We start from the raw sequence: 20,350 nt of genomic DNA, 5'->3' as shown, positions 1-20,350 counted from the left end.
TGGGGAATGTTCCACTGTAAAACTGATATATGATTAGATACATGGGGAATGATCCACTGTAAAACTGATATATGATTAGATACATGGGGAATGTTCCACTGTAAAACTGATATATGATTAGATACATGGGGAATGTTCCACTGTAAAACTGATATGTGATTAGATACATGGGGAATGATCTTGAGGTCAATAATCAAGAAAGAGAGGAGGCAAACATTTATTTATTTACAATATTTATTGTTTATAAAAAAATCATTATTTATGGATTCAAGCAAAATGTCCTAGTTATGTAGATACACTAACCAAGCATTAACAGATTGAGTAACAGTTTTCATTTTCAAGTCATTTTCAAGTCATTTCTAATCTGAGTTACTGTGTTGTTACTTTGTTCCTCGTGTTACTTTGTTCCTCGTGTTACTTTGTTCCCCGTGTTACTTTGTACCCCAGTCTCCCCTATTGCGTTTCTGAATATGATAATATTTTCTCTGGATTTGATAAATAAATGTGAAGACTTCTTGTCTAGAGACAAATGTGTCATTGTTTTATCAAAGTAAGGAAGCTAAATAACAACCTTGTGTTTCCCCACCCTTTTGTCAGAGAAAGGGGGGCTAGCTAATGTAAGAACTGCTGGATAAGAACTGTTAATTCTAGAACGAGGAAGACAACACATCAAGAGAGGTTTCAGTTGCAGATTTTTCTCAGTTTGACTTGCATAGCCAGACTTGTGGACAAAAGTAAAGGAAACATATTTTTGGGGCTCATTTGAAGTCCGTTAATTGAATTAGGGAGTGAAGAGAGATACATGGAGGCTGTTTTTGGATTGTTGGTGATGATAGCAGGAGTGTCTCATGGTAAGTTATGTCTTTATTTGTGTCGTAGCTCATTATGCAAGAGCCTACTATTTTCAGACTGTGAAGACTATGGCTATATGGCGACAGGAGGGAAGTAGAGAGTTATGGAGAGGTTTTCCATTCCAACCATATCTGAGTATAACTGTTGATTGCTTGTGTGTCCTTATCATTGCAACAGCATAATTGGTGTCTGGAAAATATATTGATAAAAGATATGTATATTCCTGCCAAACCTGAGACGGCTCCATCTGATTGTTCCTTTCGATACTGTTTTCTGCTGTATCCCACTCATTGTATAAGTCATCTTTGAAGTTATTGGCAACTCAGTGTCAGACAATTAAATGACAAGAAACCACTCCAGTTCAGTCATAGTTATGACAGTAACATATTTTCACTTCATCCACTTATACCAGTTGTGTCAGAATTGTGACACAATGTTCAACTTTGTCCTCAGGCATGTTGACCTCCTCCTGTGATGCTAGAGAGGATGGATGTCAGTGTTATGGAGCTCTGGGAGGAACTGTCTATCTCCAGCTGACTGATACCACAGTATCTGAACTCACATTTAAAAAAGATCCCACTGGTGTAACTACAGAGATACTCCGAATGAGAAGAAACAAAATGATCATCGCTGACTCCATTAAAGCTAGATCAGAGTTCTTCATGAACAACAAGACATTTAGGATGGATAACACAGAAAGGACGGATTCTGATGAATACCTCTTAGAAACATTTCATTCTAATGGAAGTTCATTGGCCACCAGAAGACTACACCTGTTCATTGAAGGTAAATAGCTAAACCTCTTTAGAAAATATAGCTACATGACTGTATAGGGATACTTGAAAGTTGGGGCAATCCTTGTCTGGCAGGGAAACTTTTCTTTTTTAATCATTTTCATTATTTGAGCCAAAGAAATACATTTAGGGAATTTTAAAAGGTAAAATATTTGCAATATTATTCATTTCCATGTGGGCTCTGTGCCAGGAAATGCCCTTGTCTAGAGCAAAGGTCCACAATTTCAAACTCCCCCAAAAGTGTTTAAAATTCTAAAAATAACTGTTAAAGGAGCTCATGTAGTTTCCTGCAATAGCCCTTTCTGACTTAAAATAATATTTCTCTCAAAACTGTGATTCCTAAAAAAAGATGTGTCTAGACTTTTGGTCAACTTTGTCATATTTGTCTAAAATCCTAAATGAATCTGAAAGGATGGGGTCAGCTATACCATGACAACGCCTTCATCTCCTGATTAACTGCAGTGCAACAAGACAGTGCATGGTCCTGAAAGTCCTCTACTTTTGATCGATTTAAACAAACAATATTGAAATCACCATGGTCACAGCAGATATGCAGCAAGTGCAGGTGATTTGCAAGCGATTATATTATTTCATGTCACAGCAATATCTGTTAGCAAACAATTGAATTTTATTTAAAAAATGTGTTCATATAAAGCATAAGTGGTTGCTTTCCCATTGTATTGTTTTTGGTAAATTTGTATTGAGTCAGGCAGCTCCAAAATGCAGCTGTTTCAGCCTCACTCTGTGCTTTCAGTGGTGGAGGGGCAGACAGAGAGCATGATTGGCTCAGGGTGCTGTTACTCATGGGGACCCTACTTCATTGCAGCAACAGCTGGGAGAGCTAGCCAGCAAAACATACATTTTTGTAAGGGTTCTATTTATGAAGGCTGAGGGTATATCTGGGTTTGTTTATCCAGTTCTATTTCTTTTTGTACATGAATCCACATGTAAGGAGACGAATAACTAATTTACCAATGTTGTATGGAAAAACAAACATCACCACCTTAAAAAGAAAGTGTTCTCTGTGACTAGGGTAGAAGGAGGTTTTCAGTTATTGGATTTTGTGGATATGAATAATGCCTTTAAGATTAAGTGGTTGAAAAAAAGGCATAACATCTCCAGAGACTTTATACTTTTTTATTCCTCATAACATTTTTAAGAAAATTGTGAGTTTACAATTGTTGTTGTCTTGTAATTACAACATACTGTATATATCTTTCTATCAGCAAGCCCTTATGGCATGGACATTATGTTTTGTGCATGACTTTTCACCTCTTAAAGCTATTCTGTGAAATAATGGTAATATCACTATTAAAAACAAAATTATTTTTATGCAAAATTGGACAGAGAAAAACATAATCTTTGTAGGTGACATGTTTGATAGTGGTGGCCAAATGTTAAGTTATGAAGTAATTCACACTGGAACCGCCTGGCCTTTCAGCCTATCAGCACCCCCTAGAGAACGTTGGGGGAATCTACTTTAGCATATGCTTCAGATGCATATCAACAATGCTTGATAAATAAATACTTGATAAATATATTGTAAAGGAAACCTCTTGAAACTAGGGGGCACTATTTTTGGAAAAATAACGTTCCCAAAGTAAACTGCCTATTTCTCAGGACCAGATGCTAGAATGTGCATATAATTGACAGCTTAGGATAGAAAACACTCTAAAGTTTCCAAAACTGTCAAAATATTGTCTGTGAATATAACAGAACTGATATTGCAGGCGAAACCCTGAGGAAAATCCAATCAGGAAGTGCCTCTTATTTTGAAACCGTTGTGTTCCTATGCACTCCTATTGGCCATTGAAAGGGATATCAACCAGATTCCTTTTTCTACGTATTCCCTAAGGTGTCTACAGCATTTTGACGTAGTTTCACACCTTTATGTTGAAGAATGAGCCAGCTGAGGGCTCTCAGAGTGATTCTTGCTTAACAGACAGAGGTAGTCATTTTTCCTCTCGCTCCTACTGAAAAGCCAATTGTCCAGGTTGATATATTATCGAATAGATATTTGAAAATCACCTTGAGGTTTGATTATAAAAAACGTTTGCCATGTTTCTGTCGATATTATGGATATAATTTGGATTTTTTTTCGCCGTTGTCGTGACCGCTATTTCCGGTGGATTTCTCAACATAACGTGACCAACAAACAAAGGTATTTTGGGTATAAAAATAATCTTTATGGAACAAAAGGAACATTTGCTGTCTAACTGGTAGTCTCGTCAGTGAAAACATCCGAAGATTATCAAAGGTAAACGGTTAATTTGATTGCTTTTCTGATTTTTGTGACCAAGCTTCCTGCTGCTAGCTGGACATAATGTTATGCTAGGCTATCGATAAACTTACATAAACGCTTGTCTTGCTTTGGCTGTAAAGCATCATTTCAAAATCTGAGATGACAGGGTGATTAACAAAAGGCTAAGCTGTATTTCACTATATTTCACTTGTGATTTCATGAATATGAATATTTTCTAGTAATATTTTTTGACCGTTGCGCTATACTAATTAGTGGAGTTGATGACAATTCTCCCGGATCCTGGGATGGGTAGTTCCAAGAGGTTGCATGAATAAACATTCATGGGAATATATCAATAAAAAAACAACAACAACAATAGTTATTTGTTTAGCCAGAGTCAAGGATATGTTTTGAACAATTCTATAAAGTCCTAGAAAATACATCCGCATATAGCCTGTTTTAGTTTCCTTTACATTAAAACATAATTGTAGTCCATTTGACCAACTTTATTTGTAGATTCGATTAGTAATAGTTATAGTAATAAAGTCCAGTTACAGGTTACTTTGACAAAGAAACGAAAAAGAGGATAATAATAATAACTGGTGAAATGATTTGCTGTATTCCTAAACAAAATCACCCGTGGATAAACAATTGTCAATGATTAATTGCACAAAGAAATATTGGTTAGTGTCATAGAAACTGCTCAATATACTCTTTCAGATGCAATATAGCAATCGAAATATTTTCCCTGCATATCCCTGCATCTGTCAATTACAAGATGTGCCAATCTCTTCATGTACAATTTGACAACTGATATTAATACTAATATTGTCACTCATCAGATTATTGTCAATTGAATCTATAACTCATATTATATGTGAAATTAGTTTTGGTATAGTTTAGGTGTAGCTTCAATGTGCAGGCATCATTTGTTTCCCGCTCATCAACGTGGACAGAGCATTTTTTGGTTCCCTTAAAATACGTTTGATTAGTAATAGAGCTACAGTAAATAAAACAGTCCCAAAACAGGTTATTTTTACAAAGTAAAAAGGTATGCGGTCCAATTTTTAACATGATCGCCAACACTGATAAATAGATACAGCACAAACTCATCATTACACTATTGTTGTTTGAAATTAAATCAACCTCTTTACCCTCCTTATCATTCAGTTAGGCCTAATTTAATTACAATTGTGAAGTAAGGTGCACAATTATCGCCCATTCGTCGTTAATTCAGTGAGGAGAGAGACGCATTAGCACCTGTCCTACAGCATATTGTCTTGGCTGTAGGTAGGAACAGGTGTGGGGAAAAGGCTCTAAATACTTTTCTGTTTGTGATTTAAAAATGATGACAAATGAGCTTAGCTTTTTTTTATAGCTTTTTGGGGGGGCTGATTTTTAAAATTTACAAAATCAAATGTTAGTGGACGTTGGCCTATGGGGTTCTAGTGTTCAGAGTCAAAGCCTGCCCTAGTTACACACAAAGAATATTGTTCTGTGGTTAATGCTATTCCCTCAGGTATCTCCCAGCTAATGAAAAGTCAAATTTTCAAGGTATACTTAGAATATAACCCAGTCTATGTATTAATGGTATGGATATCAAAGTCCCAAGTGTACAAATAAACACATAAAATAATACTTTTTATAGCAAAAGAACAAGGAAACAGGGAAATCCTTTTGTAATCAAACAACTATCAGACATTCAATGATGAAAGGCTTGGCTTTGTCCCTTTATGTGTTGCATTTCTATAGGATAAAATAGGTGCACCTAAAGATTCTGCACAATATATACCTCTCCAACACAATGGTGCCAAGGTTTACATACATTGATGTCAAGTGTACTTTCTGCAGTGATGGACCTGAAATGCTGACACATTTGTTTTCCAGTTGTTACACTAAGAGTTAGGTGGAGTATATACTGAGTATTTTTTATTCATCAACCCCCTGCTTTATAGTGTTTTGATAGACATTGTTTTTAATTGAGCCTCTGAAATAATGCAAAAGCTTGTCTACAGTCCAATTTTATAACAAATACTTTTCTGAATAAGTGTCGTTAGCTAGATTTCAATCCAAGTGTTGACAGATTTTCACGTGAATATTCTAAGATGTGTGACATTTTCCCACCAGTGGTGTTTCCACAAAACTGACTTGTTGCGGATAAAAATCAGTGCTTGATGACGTAGTGCACACACAATTTACTTTTTGCTTAAGGTTTCATGTAGCGAATACAAATCTAAAGTTCAATGTATTTCCATTGCATTTTAAACTCACCAATAGTTTTGTCACAAAAACTGTTGCGTTAAATAGCAAATGTGCCTATTCTGGTCTTGGCACGTGCACTCTAGCCAACAGCTGGCAGATACGGTGCGGGTATCTGGATAAGAGCTAGTATGTTTTTATTTGTCAAATGGCAGCTAAGCATTTAATCATGTCACCGTGCACTTTTACCACTATGTGAAGTTCATCATCATTTATTTAATCAGTAGCCTAATAGACTGTATGGTTTCCCAAATAGTGGGAGGACCACATGGCCATCCATTAAACTACTCCTGTATATGTACTATTCTATCTTACGTATTCTACAGATATACTAAATATTCTGGCCATAATGCCTATACATCCCAACACACACACACACACACACACACACACACACACACACACACACACACACACACACACACACACACACACACACACACACACACACACACACACACACACACACACACACACACACACACACATTGCATTTGGAAGGTATTCAGACCCCAGACTTTTTCCACATTTTGTTATGTTACAGCCTTATTATAAAATGGATTTAATAATTATTTTTCCTCATCAATCTACACACAATGCCGCATAATGACTAAGCAAAAACAGGTTTTAAGAAAATTAAATGTATTAAAAATAAAACACTGAAATATCACATTTACATTAGTGTTCAGACCCTTTACTCAGTACTCAGTACTCAGCGATTACAGCTTCAAGTGTTCTTGGGTATGACGCTACAAGCTTGGCACACCTGTATTCTTCTCTGCAGATCCTCTCAATCTCTGTCAGGTTGGATGGGGAGCGTCACTGCACAGCTATTTTCAAATCTCTCCAGAGATTGGGTTCGATTGGGTTCAAGTCTGGCCTCTGGCCGGGCCAATCAAGGACATTCAGAGACTTGTCCCGAAAAGGGGTTGTATGTATTTTCTCTATAAAAGCAATGAACCGGCTCTGTTCGTTGAGCTTTCAACTATACACTGTTCAGTGGATAGTTGATTCTCCATTTTGCAAATCTCATAATAAATTGTTGTTTGAAAGAATCTGCAGTCTCTCTTCTTTGTCTTGGCTCTGTACCTAGGTTCATTGTCCTGTTGGAAGGTGAACCTTCGCTCCAGTCTGAGGTCTTGAGCACTCTGGAGCAGGTTTTCATCAAGGATCTCTCTGTACTTAGCTCTGTTCATTTTTCCCTCGATCCTGATGAGTCTCCCAGTCCCTGCTGCTGAAAAACACACATAAAGCATGATGCTGCCTCCGCTATGCTTCACCATAGCATTGGTGCCAGGTTTCCTCCAGATGTGATGCTTGGCATTCAGGCCAAAGAGTTCAATCTTGGTTTCATCAGCAGAGAATGTTGTTTCTCATGGTCTGAGAGTCATTTAGGTGCCTTTTGGCAAACTAAGGAGTGGCCTCCGTCTGGCCACTCTACCATAAAGGCCTGATTGGTGGAGTGCTGCAGAGAAGGTAGTCCTTCTGGAAGATTCTACCATCTCCACAGATGAACTCCGGAGCTCTGCAGAGTGACCATCAGCTTCTAGGTCACCTCCCTGAGCAAGGTCCTTCTCCCCTAATTGCTCAGTTTGGCCGGGCAGCCAGCTCTAGGAAGAGTCTTGGTGGTTACAAACTTCTTCCAGTTAATAAGAATGATGGAGTACACTGTGTTCTTGGGGACCCTTCAATGCTGCAGACATTTTCTGGAACTCTGTGCCTCGACACAATCCTGTCTCAGAGTTCTACGGACAATTCCTTCGACCTCCTGGCTTGGTATTTGCTCTGACATGCACTGACAACCACTGAACACCACTGAAAATGGCACCAATAGATAGGGCAGCCGTGCTATTAGCCCAGAGGCAACTTTGCAGTATTTAGTATTTTTATGTGTTATTTCTTATATTATTAGGCCAGAATTGCTTTTGTGTTATTAAATACAGCCGGGAAAAACTTTTGGAGATGAGAGTGGCAGTAACTCACCAGCATTACCAGCATTACGACCAGGAATTCACCTTTCCCGAATTTGATCCTTTGTTCGTACCACACAGGGTAATTGAACTGATTCCAGAGGTTGATCCAAAACACTGCCGGCGGAGAAGAGATTTTCGGAGTGGACTTCTAGTCCAACTCAGGAGGTGCACACACCACCCATCGCTTCTGAGTATATTACTCGCTAATATTCAGTCGCTGGATAATAAAGTTGTGGCGAGGATTTCCTTCCAGAGAGACATCAGGGATTGTAACATACTCTGTTTCACAGAAACATGTCTTTCTCGGGATATACTGTCCGTACAGCCAGTTGGTTTCTCAGTTCATCGCTCAGACAGGAATACATATCTCTCCAGGAAGAAGAAGGGCAGGGGTGTGTGTTTCATGATTAACTACTCATGGTGTGTTTGTGATAACACACAGGAACTCAAGTCCTTTTGTTCACCAGACCTAGAATACCTCACAATCAAATTCCAACTGATCGCGCTGCTAAAACACTCGACACTGCTACTCCAACTCCCAGGATGCCTACATGGCCTTCCCCCGTCCTCCCTTCGTCAAATCTGTTCTTAGCTTCCCCCGTCCTCCCTTCGTCAAATCTGATCACGACTACATTTTGCTTCTCCCTTCCTATTGGCAGAAACTCAAACAAGAAGTTCCCATGCTAAGAACTATTCAAAGCTGGTGTTACCAATCAGAATCCTCGTTTCAAGATGGTTTTGATCAAGCGGACTGGGATATGTTCCGGGTAGCCTTTGAGAATAACATTGACTAATACAATGATACAGTGACTGAGTTTATCAGGAAGTGTATAGGTACAACATCTCCTATACACTTCCTGATAAACTCAGCAACTGTATCAGTGTATTCCAACTCATCACCGGGGGCAAACTACCTGCCCTCCACGACACCCACAGCACCCGATGTCACAGAAAGGCCAAAAAGATCATGAAGGACAACAACCACCCGAGCCACTGCCTGTCACCCTGCTATCATCCAGAAGGCGAAGTCAGTACAGGTGCATCAAAGATGCGACTGATGGACTGAAAAACAGTTTCTATCTCAAGGCCATCAGACTGTTAAATAGTCATCACTAGCCCATTAGAGGCTGCTGCCATATATACATAGACTTGAAGTCCCTGGCCACTTTAATAATGGAACACTAGTCACTTTAATAATGTCTAGATATTTTAATCTCATATATTTATACTGTATTCTATTCCATTCTACTGTATCTTAGTCCATGCTGCTCTGATATTTCTTGTCCAAATTTGTATAAATTCTTAATTCCATTCCTTTATTTTAGATGTGTGTGTATTGTTGTGAAATTGATAGATATTACTTGTTAGATATTACTGCACCGTTGGAGCTAGAAACACATGCATTTCGCTAAACCCGCAATAACATCTGCTCAACACATGTATATGACCAATACAATTTGATTTGAACTGTGGAACCTTATATAGGTGTGTGCCTTTCCAAATAATTTCCAATCAATTGAATTTACCACAGGTGGACTCCAATCAAGTTGTAAAAACACATCAAGGATGATCAATGTGTATATAAACAATTCCAAGATGACGTAGCATTGAAGACGTGTTTTGTTCGTCCTCTCGTGTACTTTTGTATTTTTCGTATTTTTTGTTTATATTTCAATTGTTTTTTTCTCAATCTCTTTTCGATTTTTAATTCGATTATAAGTTCCGGTAACCTGCCTCACCCAATGTGATACGGAATCGCTATTATTTTTAACTTTAGAACACATTCAAGAACCTCCAGAAGCTAACCAGCTAATTAGCTACAAGCTATTTAGTCATTGTTAGCCACTGCTAGCGGCTTTTACCATCTGCACAGATACCAGCCCTGTTCTTAGCTTGGATACTACTCGCCAATCTACCAGTATCAGACTGTCTCTCCACAACAATGCCGGATTCCTGCCGTAATCCCTGGGCCACTACTTCTAATCTTCACAGCTAGCTTGCACCCTCCGTGGCACCCAGTACCGAAGCTATCCCTGAGGCCCACCTCCCGGCCTACTCAGCTGTTCACCCGAACCCCACTCATACATGGCTAGAGCCCAATACTCCACCGGATCTTTGCTGTAAACTCTGGACCTTGGCACCGGATCACCGCTGCTACCGATTGGCTATAGTGGCTAACGCCACTGCCACGAAGCAAGCACTAGTTAGCCGTGAGCCAGGCACATCTCCCGGCTAGCAAACAAAATACTACAATACCTCTTTCGCCATCTGGCTTGGATTCTCTGTCGACACGGCGCCCTGCCGCACCACCACGTCTGGTCTGCCAACGAATACTCCATCCGCCTTCAACCGGCCTCTGTCTGAGCAGACCCCCCTACCAGCCCCGGGCTACTAACTTTAAACGCTGTGAGTCCGCGTGCTAGCGTAGTGGCGGTTTCCCTGTTCCATCTACTGCTGCCCCCTGGACACTATGATCACTTGGCTGCATAGCTGATGCCTGCTGGACTGTCCATTAATCACGGTACTCCATTCTGTTTATTTATGTTTTATCTGTCGGCCCCAGCCGCGAACTCAGGCTCTGTGTGTAGTGAATCCGACCCTCTCTGCCTAGTCATCGCAATTTTACCCTCTGTTGTTGTGTTAGCTGACTAGCTTTTGTCTCACCTGTTGCTTTAGCTAGTCTCCCAATCAACACCTGCGATTACTTTATGCCTCGCTGTATGTCTCTCTCAAATATCAATATGCCTTGTATACTGTTGTTCAGGTTAGTTATTGTTTTAGTTTACAATGGAGCCCCTAGTTCCACTCCTCATACCTCTGATACCCCCTTTGTCCCACCTCCCACACATGCGGTAACCTCACCCATTATAACCAGCATGTCCAGAGATACAACCTCTCTTATCATCACCCAGTGCCTAGGCTTACCTCCGCTGTACCCGCACACCACCATACCCCTGTCTGCACATTATGCCCTGAATATATTCTACCACGCCCATAAATCTGCTCCTTTTATTCCTTGTCCCCAACGCTCTAGGCGACCAGTTTTAATAGCCTTTAGCCGCACCCTCATCCTACTCCTCCTCTGTTCCTCGGGTGATGTGGAGGTAAACCCAGGCCCTGCATGTCCCCAGGCACCCTCATTTGTTGACTTCTGTGATCGAAAAAGCCTTGGTTTCATGCATGTCAACATCAGAAGCCTCCTCCCTAAGTTTGTTTTACTCACTGCTTTAGCACACTCTGCCAACCCTGATGTCCTTGCCGTGTCTGAATCCTGGCTTAGGAAGGCCACCGAGAATTCCATACCCAACTATAACATTTTCTGTCAAGATAGAACTGCCAAAGGGGGAAGAGTTGCAATCTACTGCAGAGATAGCCTGCAAAGTTCTGTCATACTTTCCAGATCTATGCCCAAACAGTTCGAACTTCTAATTTAAAAAATGAATCTCTCCAGAAATAAGTCTCTCACTGTTGCCGCCTGCTACCGACCCCCCTCAGCTCCCAGCTGTGCCCTGGACACCATCTGTGAATTGATCGCCCCCCATCTAGCATCAGAGTTTGTTCTGTTAGGCGACCTAAACTGGGATATGCTTAACACCCCGGCAGTCCTACAATCTAAGCTAGATGCCCTCAATCTCACACAAATCATCAAGGAACCCACCAGGTACAACCCTAAATCTGTAAACATGGGCACCCTAATAGACATTATCCAGACCAACTTGCCCTCCAAATATACTTCTGCTGTCTTCAATCAGGATCTCAGCGATCACTGCCTCATGCACTGAGGCTAGGTAACATGGTCACCACCGATAAATCCATGATAATCAAAAACTTCAACAAGTATTTCTCAACGGCTGGCCATGCCTTCCTCCAGGCTACTCCAACCCCGGCCAACAGCTCCCGTCCCCCCTCCCGCAGTTACTCGCCCAAGCCTCCCCAGCTTCTCCTTTACCCAAATCCAGATAGCAGATGTTCTGAAAGAGCTGCAAAACCTGGACCCATACAAATCAGCTGGGCTTGACAATCTGGACCCTCTATTTCGGAAACTGTCCGCCGCCATCGCAACCCCTATTACCTGCCTGTTCAACCTCTCCTTCATATCATCTGAGATCCCCAAGGATTGGTGAGCTGCCGCTCATCCGCCTCTTCAAAGGGGGAGACACCCTGGACCCAAACTGTTCCAGATCTATATCCATCCTGGCCTGCCTAGTCAACAAACAGATCACTGACCATCTCGAATCCCACCATACCTTCTCTGCTGTGCAATCCGGTTTACGAGCCGGTCACGGGTGCATCTCAGCCACGCTCAAGGTACTAAGCGATATCATAACCGCCATCGATAAAAGACAGTAATGTGCAGCCGTCTTCATCGACCTGGCCAAGGCTTTGGATTCTGTCAATCACCATATTCTTATCGGCAGACTCAGCAGCCTCGGTTTTTTAATAACTGCCTTGCCTGGTTCACCAACTACTTTGCAGACAGAGTTCAGTGTGTCAAATCGGAGAGCATGTTGTCCGGTCCTCTGGCAATCTCTATGGGGGTACCACAGGGTTCAATTCTCGGGCCGACTCTTTTCTCTGTATATATCAATGATGTTGCTCTTGCTGCGGGCAATTCCCTGATCCACCTCTACGCAGACGACACCATTCTGTATACTTCTGGCCCTTCCTTGGACACTGTGCTATCTAACCTCCAAACAAGCTTCAATGCCATACAACACTCCTTCCGTGGCCTCCAACTGCTCTTAAACGCTAGTAAAACCAAATACATGCTTTTCAACCGTTCGCTGCCTGCATCTGCACGCCCGACTAGCATCACCACCCTGGATGGTTCCAACCTAGAATACGTGGACATCTATAAGTACCTAGGCTAGACTGCAAACTCTCCTGCCAGACTCATATCAAACATTTCCAATCCAAAATCAAATCTAGAGTCGGCTTTCTATTTCGCAACAAAGCCTCCTTCACTCACGCCGCCAAACTTAACCTAGTAAAACGGACTAACCTACCGATCCTCGACTTCGGCGATGTCATCTACAAAATAGCTTCCAATACTCTACTCAGCAAACTGGATGCAGTTTATCACAGTGCCATCTGTTTTGTTACTAAAGCACCTTATACCACCCACCACTGCGACCTGTCGGCGGGCCATCACTATATATTCGTCGTCAGACACTGGCTCCAGGTCATCTACAAGTCAATGCTTTGTAAAGCTCCGCATTATCTCAGTTCTCTGGTCACAATGGCAACACCCACCCATAGCACGCGCTCCAGCAGGTGTATCTCACTGATCATCCCTAAAGCCAAAACCTCATTTGGCCGACTTTCCTTCCAGTTCTCTGCTGCCTGTGACTGGAACGAACTGCAAAAATCGCTGAAGTTGGAGACTTTTATTTCCCTCACCAACTTTAAACATCTGCTGTCTGAGCAGCTAACCGATCGCTGCAGCTGTACATAGTCTATCGGTATATAGCCCACCCAATTTACCTACCTCATCCCCATACTGTTTTTATTTTATTTAATTTTCAGCTTTTTTGCACACATGTATCTCTCCCTGCACATGTTCATCAGATCATTTATCACTCCAGTGTTAATCTGCTAAATTGTAATTATTCACTCCTATGGCCTATTTATTGCCTACCACAATATATATAGATTTAAAAAAATCTCTACTATGTTATTGACTTGTTTATTGTTTACTCCATGTGTAACTCTGTGTTGTTGTCTGTTCACACATCTATGCTTTATCTTGTCCAGGTCGCAGTTGCAAATGAGAACTTTTCTCAACTAGCCTACCTGGTTAAATAAAGGTGAACAAAAATATATATATATACAAGTGTATATATATATATACACACATATATATATATATATACTTATAGATGAAGCGAGAGAATAACTTTAGAGTTAAAAAAAAGTTGCATATTGTTAACCGGGACCTTGTATTAACAGGCACACAGACACAATCAGTGTCACAATATTGCAGGCAGATTGCTAGCTAGTTTACTCTATAAAAGTATGCTCAACTACCGTGGTCTTCTGTGCAATAAGAGCTAAAGATATGGGAAGTAGCCATAAACTGATCATAGCCCAAATGTTATAACGTTTGTGTGTGGCTCTAAACTCATTTCTGGGATTGGTTATTAGTATATTCAATGTGTAGCCAATGTGTACTGGTTTCGATGCATATGAGTTTTGTTAATTGAGTGTGCCCCACCAATATTTTCATGTAAAAGTTGCCACTGCATGGTCATAACCATATCCTGTCAAGTACATCTCCCTTAAATATTAAGATAGAATATGTAAAGGTCCAAAATCAGATTCTGGTTTGGTTTAGTTTAGCAGATACATTATCAAAACATTACACATGATTATTATCATCATCAACATCATCATCATCATTATCATCAATAGACCTAGGAGAAGCAGCATGGGATTCACCACTTTTCAACACAGGTTTGTGACTGTTTATTTTACCTACCTACAGGGCTCATATATATTAACTGTACCTTATCCACCGGGACAAAGATATCAGGGTGGGTGAATGCCACCGACAATGACCAGTGCCACTGTCAACTAACCGATGGTGCTACCGGTAAGTCTGATATAATCATTTTAACAGATTTGATTCATCTGCTGATTATTTGTCCCTCACAGATGAAATTGGGGAGGGGACAGTTGACCGGTCTCAGTCCGTCCATTACATGATGACCAAACTGACTCCAATGGAGCCCATATTGATTTTGTCTATGCTCACCAGACACGCAGGTTAAAATACCAAAACCAATTGTGAACTCAACCAACTATACTGAACAAAAATATGATTGCAACATGTAATGTGTTGGTCCCATGTTTCATGAGCTGAACTAAAATATCCCAGAAATGTTCCATTTTCACAAAAAGCTTATTTCTCTCAAATGTTGTGAACAAATGTGTTAACATCCCTGTTAGTAAGCATTTCTCATTTGCCAAGGTTATCCATCCATGTGACAGGTGTGGCATATCAAGAAGCTGATTAAACGGCATGATAATTACACAGGTGCACCTTGTGCTGGGCTGGGTACAATAAAAGGCCACTCTAAAATGTGCAGCTTTGTCACACAATACAATGCCACAGATGCCCTAAGTTTTGAGGGTGTGCAATTGGCATTCTGACCAGAGCTGTTGCCACATAATTGAATGTTAATTTCCCTACCCTAAGCTGCCTCCAATGTCATTTTAGAGAATTTGGCAGTACGTCCAACCGGCAACACAACCACAGACCATGTGTTTGGCGTCGTATGGGCGAATAGTTTGTTGATGGCAATGTTGTGAACAGAGTGCTCGATGATTGCGGCGGGGTTATGGTAAGGGCAGGCATAAGCTATGGACAATGAGCACAATTGTATTTTATTGATGACAATTGGAATGCATATAGAAACCGTGACAAGATCCCGAGGTTCATTGTCATGCCATTCAACCGCCGCTATCACCTGACGTTTCAGCATGATAATGCACGGCCCCATGTTGCAAGGATCTGTACACAATTCTTGGAAGCCTAAAATGTCCCAGTTCATCCATGGCCTGCATACTTACCAGACATGTCACCCATTAAGCATGTTTGGGATGCTCTCGATTGATGTGTACGACAGCGTGTTCCAGTTCCTGCCAATATCCAGCAACTTAGCACAGCCATTGAAGAGGAGTGGGACAACCTTTCACAGGCCACAATCAACAGCCTGATCAACTCTATGTGAAGGAGATGTGTCGTGCTGCATGTGGTGGTCACACCCAATACTGACTGGTTTTCTGATCCATGCCCCTACAGATGCATATCTGTATTCCCAGTCATGTGAAATCTATAGTTTCGGTCCAAATGAATTTGTTTCAGTTGACTGATTTCCTCATATGAACTGTAACTCAGTAACATCTTTGAAATTGTTGCATTTACATTCTTGTTCAGTGTAAATTAATTTTGGGAGAGGTCGAAACAAATATGAAACATTGGCAGATGAACATTGAGTTGTTATTTTACCTGAAATCCATATGGTTCTTTTTTAGCTGGGTCTTTGTAGAATGTTGACCCATTTTGAGACACATGAAGTTGTGTGTTCTCTACTCTGACAAATAATCCACAGATAAAGGGGGAAACCTACAGTAGTTATTTTTTTGTTCGTTTTCTTTGATTAATCTCTCGTCATTCATTCTTCTTCTTCTCCGGATTGTATATGGCGGTTGGCAACCAACTTTAAGGTGCATTACCGCCACCAGATGAATTGGAGTGCAGGAGTTGGAACCGGTTCAGGGAACAGAACCGAAAACCACAAAATAACAATATTTTAAAAGGAACAGAACCAGAACCGAGAACGCAAGTGATCTATACGGTTCCAGAACAGAATTGTTATTTTAAAAGCATGAGAACATTGTTTTTCCAGTCCCACAAAAAACACAGCAAACCCTCACTTTGTCACTCAGAAACTTATTCCAGTGTCTGCCTGCCTGCCTGCCAGTTGAAAATCTTGGCCAGTGTGTGCTTGTGTATAGGCTACCTGCCCCTCCCCTCCCTCCGAAGCATAGTCTACTCTAGCTACTGATGTTACAAGCTTCGTTCAGAAATTAGGGAGAGAGATTTTTAATTAGAGAAGAATTGATTCACTTTTTTTTTTAGGATACTATAGTTATCACGTTTCATATTGGATTTATTAACTACAAAAAGGTAAGATGTATTTGTATTTGAATTCTGGTGCCACCCTGCACACACAAGCTTGTTAGCTAGCTAACTTAGCAAGCTCTGGTCTAGATCTCAAACTCTAGGTGGCATTATGTGTACTTTAATGGAACTGAGAGTTATGATCAAGGCCTAGCTTTAGTCCAATGTTAGTTAAGCCAACTCTGAAGTTAAAAGACAATCAAAGTTCCTTCATAGAAGCCGCTCCTCCAAAGGTATACTATTCTGAGGTCCTAATTCAGATAATGCATGTCATAACAACAAGATGCCCAACGCTTCATTCCCAGGGCTCTCATCATCCACAAAATGTCAGTCGCATCTCGCACTCTACACTACACTTGTCTGTCCAATGAATGTATATGGCTTGCCCGCTTCATAGCAAGCTGCTCTATCCATTGGTGAAGTCATTTAATGTTGAGCAAAATGTTGAAAAAATATTATTTCAGAGGTTTATAAAGGATCAGAAAGGAAAAATATAAACCGTTACTGTTTTTAGGTTCGAACCGGGTCAGAACAGCTGAAAGGAACTAAAAATAATAATGGTACTGTTCTGAATGAAACAATTGGAAAATAATTTACTTTCCAACCCCTGCTGGAGTGTGGACCTGGTTCATCTTTCAATCGCCCACATGGCTATATGATCATAAAAAACAATGAGTAGATGGTAGAGGTGGGACTTGTAGTGGCGTGTATTCAAGGATGTCAAGAGAAGTCGGTCTTCCCCCAAAAAAATGACCAAGAAAAAACATAAATAATTACTATTTCGTCTCTCTGTGTTTCATAATTTTCCTTCAATTCACAAGAGGCTGAAAGTATCTCACCAGAGTAAGCATCCACGCAAGCTTAACAATGCCCCTCTGTCTCTGTATGTGTCGGCCATCTATCTGATGCTGTCTGGTAAAAAAGAGTGTGACATTGTTGCCGCCCATAGTATTGAATGCAAGGGAAGCCAGCGAGTATTTGGCCCCCCTTAGTAAAAAAAAGTATAAAATAATAGCCAATCAGCGTTTGAGCTAAACTGAAACATTAGCTTGCTTGACCATGCTGTATGCTTTGTGGACTTCAACAGACAGCTGTTGCTGTCCGGTTTGTGATGAAACAAATGTGTTGTTGAATTTATTCTGCCACTGTGTCTTCTTATATATCATGGTAGCAAGGCATATGGAATAACAGGTTATAGAGCAAACACCAATTATCACAACACAAAGGTTGTAATAGGGCTTTTTTCCAGCTTGGCTTCCCCAGTGGTTTTACCCACGCACCACTACTGGGGACTTTGCAGCGCGTCAAGTGTCTAAAATAGAACCAGGTTAGAACCAAGTTCAATAGCCAGATGCCGTTGACGCACACGAGCAGATAAAAGGAGTTGATAACATGTACTGTATGTTTATTTTTCAATGCTCTTGCCCTCAACATGTGGGCGGTGTGATCAGCATGTTGGTCACACGCGATATCTCAGACAGGTGCGTCTTGCCATAGAGATCCAGCATTTACAAATATATACCAATTTGCCCAAGGTGGGAGCTATAGTATTGAAGTTAAATTTGTGATTCACACCTAGAGAGGAGGAGGTGAAGCGAGAGGGATAACTGGACCCAAAATCTGTCTCCTCCAGCAGGTGGCGTTTTTTCTTTGGTGCATTACATGGAGTACAGGGTGTGGATTAGCTAAGAGACAGAATAATTTGTGGGGGATGACATGTTTACTGTTGCCTTCTTAATTTATGTGTTATTCTGTCTCTCTTTTCCACAGGACCTGGGTTCAATGTGTTTGTTTATTTCCAAATTGCTGAAGTCTTCATTCTGCTGGCAATCTGTCTGGGATCATACTGTTTCTACAAGAAGAAGACTTGTCCTCAAGAGCAATGTCAGTAAATATGCATTGTACCTTTCAATTAAGGTCTATCTTTAAAAAAAAAGTTTCTCATTTTATTCTGCTTAATTCTCTGTCTGTCTGTCTGTCTGTCTGTCTGTCTGTCTGTCTGTCTGTCTGTCTGTCTGTCTGTCTGTCTGTCTGTCTGTCTGTCTGTCTGTCTGTCTGTCTGTCTGTCTGTCTGTCTGTCTGTCTGTCTGTCTGTCTGTCTGTCTGTCTGTCTGTCCGTCCGTCCGTCCGTCCGTCCGTCCGTCCGTCCGTCCGTCCGTCCGTCCGTCCGTCCGTCTGATGGTCAGTAAGCAGAGGAATATGAAGTCCCTCAGGTGGATCACGGTGGGACTCAGAGGAGGGTGTTGATGTCCTAAGAGTTGCTATTGGGATCAACCAGGCTTTGAGATTACCTTATGAAATAATGACTAATGGTGATATAATACTGCTTTATCACTCTTTTAATCTTGAAACTCAAAGCACAGTAATGTATTAAAACCAAAGAAATACCATCCTATTCTTTTGACATTTATTTTCTTATTTTCATTATGTTCCTTCAGACCTGCCCTTAACAAAATGAATAGTGAATGATCTATGTGATGGTGTTTATTTAATCGATTTTAACTCTTGAATTCAAGTGTTTTAGTGCTGTTTCTTTTGTTCATACTGTTACATAAACGAATGAAAAAGTTGTTTTTGAAAATATATATTTTTTCATATTCTAATGTTACCTTCTTAAGCACAAACAAATAATTATTTTACCAATAGCATACATCACATGTATTTATTAGACTGTTAGAATGTTGACATCTGAAAGACTCATCATTGGCTTGAAGGGGGTCCCTCTAGGCTTTTCTAGTGTTAAGTATCATTTAAAATGTTATAGGAGTGTATATTACAGTGCATTGATTACATTAAAGGGTTTATTTTTTTGATGCTTGTGCTATACAGTAACAGAAATGTTTGAGAGTTGAAAGGCTTTTTAATTGGGGAACGGGAAGATATGCTTTCATTGTTATTGTAACTTGATCATGTTTGATGTATTGGTGTGATTTTAATGCATAGAAATAAAAGCAAAACAACTTTTAAAACATTGGAAATCTTGTCACGGTCGTCATGGGAAGTCAACCAAAGCACAGCGTGGTGAGCGGACATTTTCTTCTTTATTTGAATAATGTCGCCAACAAAAACAATACAAACCGACCGTGAAGCTTAACAGGGCATTAGTGTCATAACTACCCACAATCAAAGGATGGAAAAAGGGCTACATAAGTATGATTCCCAATCAGAGACAACGATAGACAGCTGTCCCTGATTGAGAACCATACCCGGCCAGAACATAGAAACAAAGAAACGTAGAATGCCCACCCCACATCACACCCTGACCTATCCAAATAGAGAAATAAAACGGCTCTCTAAGGTCAGGGGGTGACAAATCTACTACTTTTGAAACATGCTGGACCTCATTTCTCACTGAAAAATGTTATCACACTTCCCTTCATGAAGAGGCAATGCTGAGTTGTCGTCAGAATAACATCACAATGTCATAGACCACATCTCACATCACCAGTTCTGTGGTCTGATGTGATTAGTGCCTGGCAGAGAGTGATTATAGATAATAAACTGGAATGGAGAGAAAATGTAAGTACCTGCTATACTTGTGCTT

At 40.6% G+C, this 20,350-nt stretch overlaps 1 protein-coding gene across 4 annotated transcripts; it reads left to right on the top strand.

The window, feature by feature from the left end:
* Nucleotides 1–649: 649 nt before the first annotated feature.
* LOC109906001 (uncharacterized) lies at nucleotides 650–19,777 on the top strand. 4 transcript variants are annotated; one of them, XM_020503631.2, is made up of 5 exons: nucleotides 657–851; nucleotides 1,306–1,638; nucleotides 14,605–14,712; nucleotides 18,577–18,690; nucleotides 18,993–19,777. In XM_020503631.2, exons 1-5 carry the CDS (start codon nucleotides 803–805, stop codon nucleotides 19,007–19,009), a joined length of 621 nt encoding a protein of 206 aa, XP_020359220.1. In that variant the 5' UTR covers nucleotides 657–802; the 3' UTR covers nucleotides 19,010–19,777. The 4 variants fall into 4 exon arrangements, with proteins under 4 accessions (XP_020359222.1, XP_020359221.1, XP_031645805.1 ...); XM_020503633.2 differs by lacking the exon at nucleotides 14,605–14,712 and having other exon boundaries at nucleotides 650–851; XM_020503632.2 differs by having other exon boundaries at nucleotides 650–851; nucleotides 18,577–19,777.
* Nucleotides 19,778–20,350: the final 573 nt, after the last annotated feature.

This window comes from Oncorhynchus kisutch, linkage group LG15 (assembly GCF_002021735.2).
Source record: "Oncorhynchus kisutch isolate 150728-3 linkage group LG15, Okis_V2, whole genome shotgun sequence".
Taxonomy (NCBI): Eukaryota; Metazoa; Chordata; class Actinopteri; order Salmoniformes; family Salmonidae; genus Oncorhynchus; species Oncorhynchus kisutch.
Note: the sequence above shows the minus strand (reverse complement) of the source record. Positions and strands in the feature narration are given on the sequence as shown.

Bases quoted from the DNA above. Each gene is read 5' to 3' on its own strand.
- LOC109906001 (XM_020503631.2), top strand. From the start codon at position 803: ATGGAGGCTGTTTTTGGATTGTTGGTGATGATAGCAGGAGTGTCTCAT. The intron at 852-1,305 runs GTAAGTTATGTC...CTTTGTCCTCAG, and splicing joins GATAGCAGGAGTGTCTCATG to GCATGTTGACCTCCTCCTGT. The intron at 1,639-14,604 runs GTAAATAGCTAA...ACCTACCTACAG, and splicing joins ACTACACCTGTTCATTGAAG to GGCTCATATATATTAACTGT.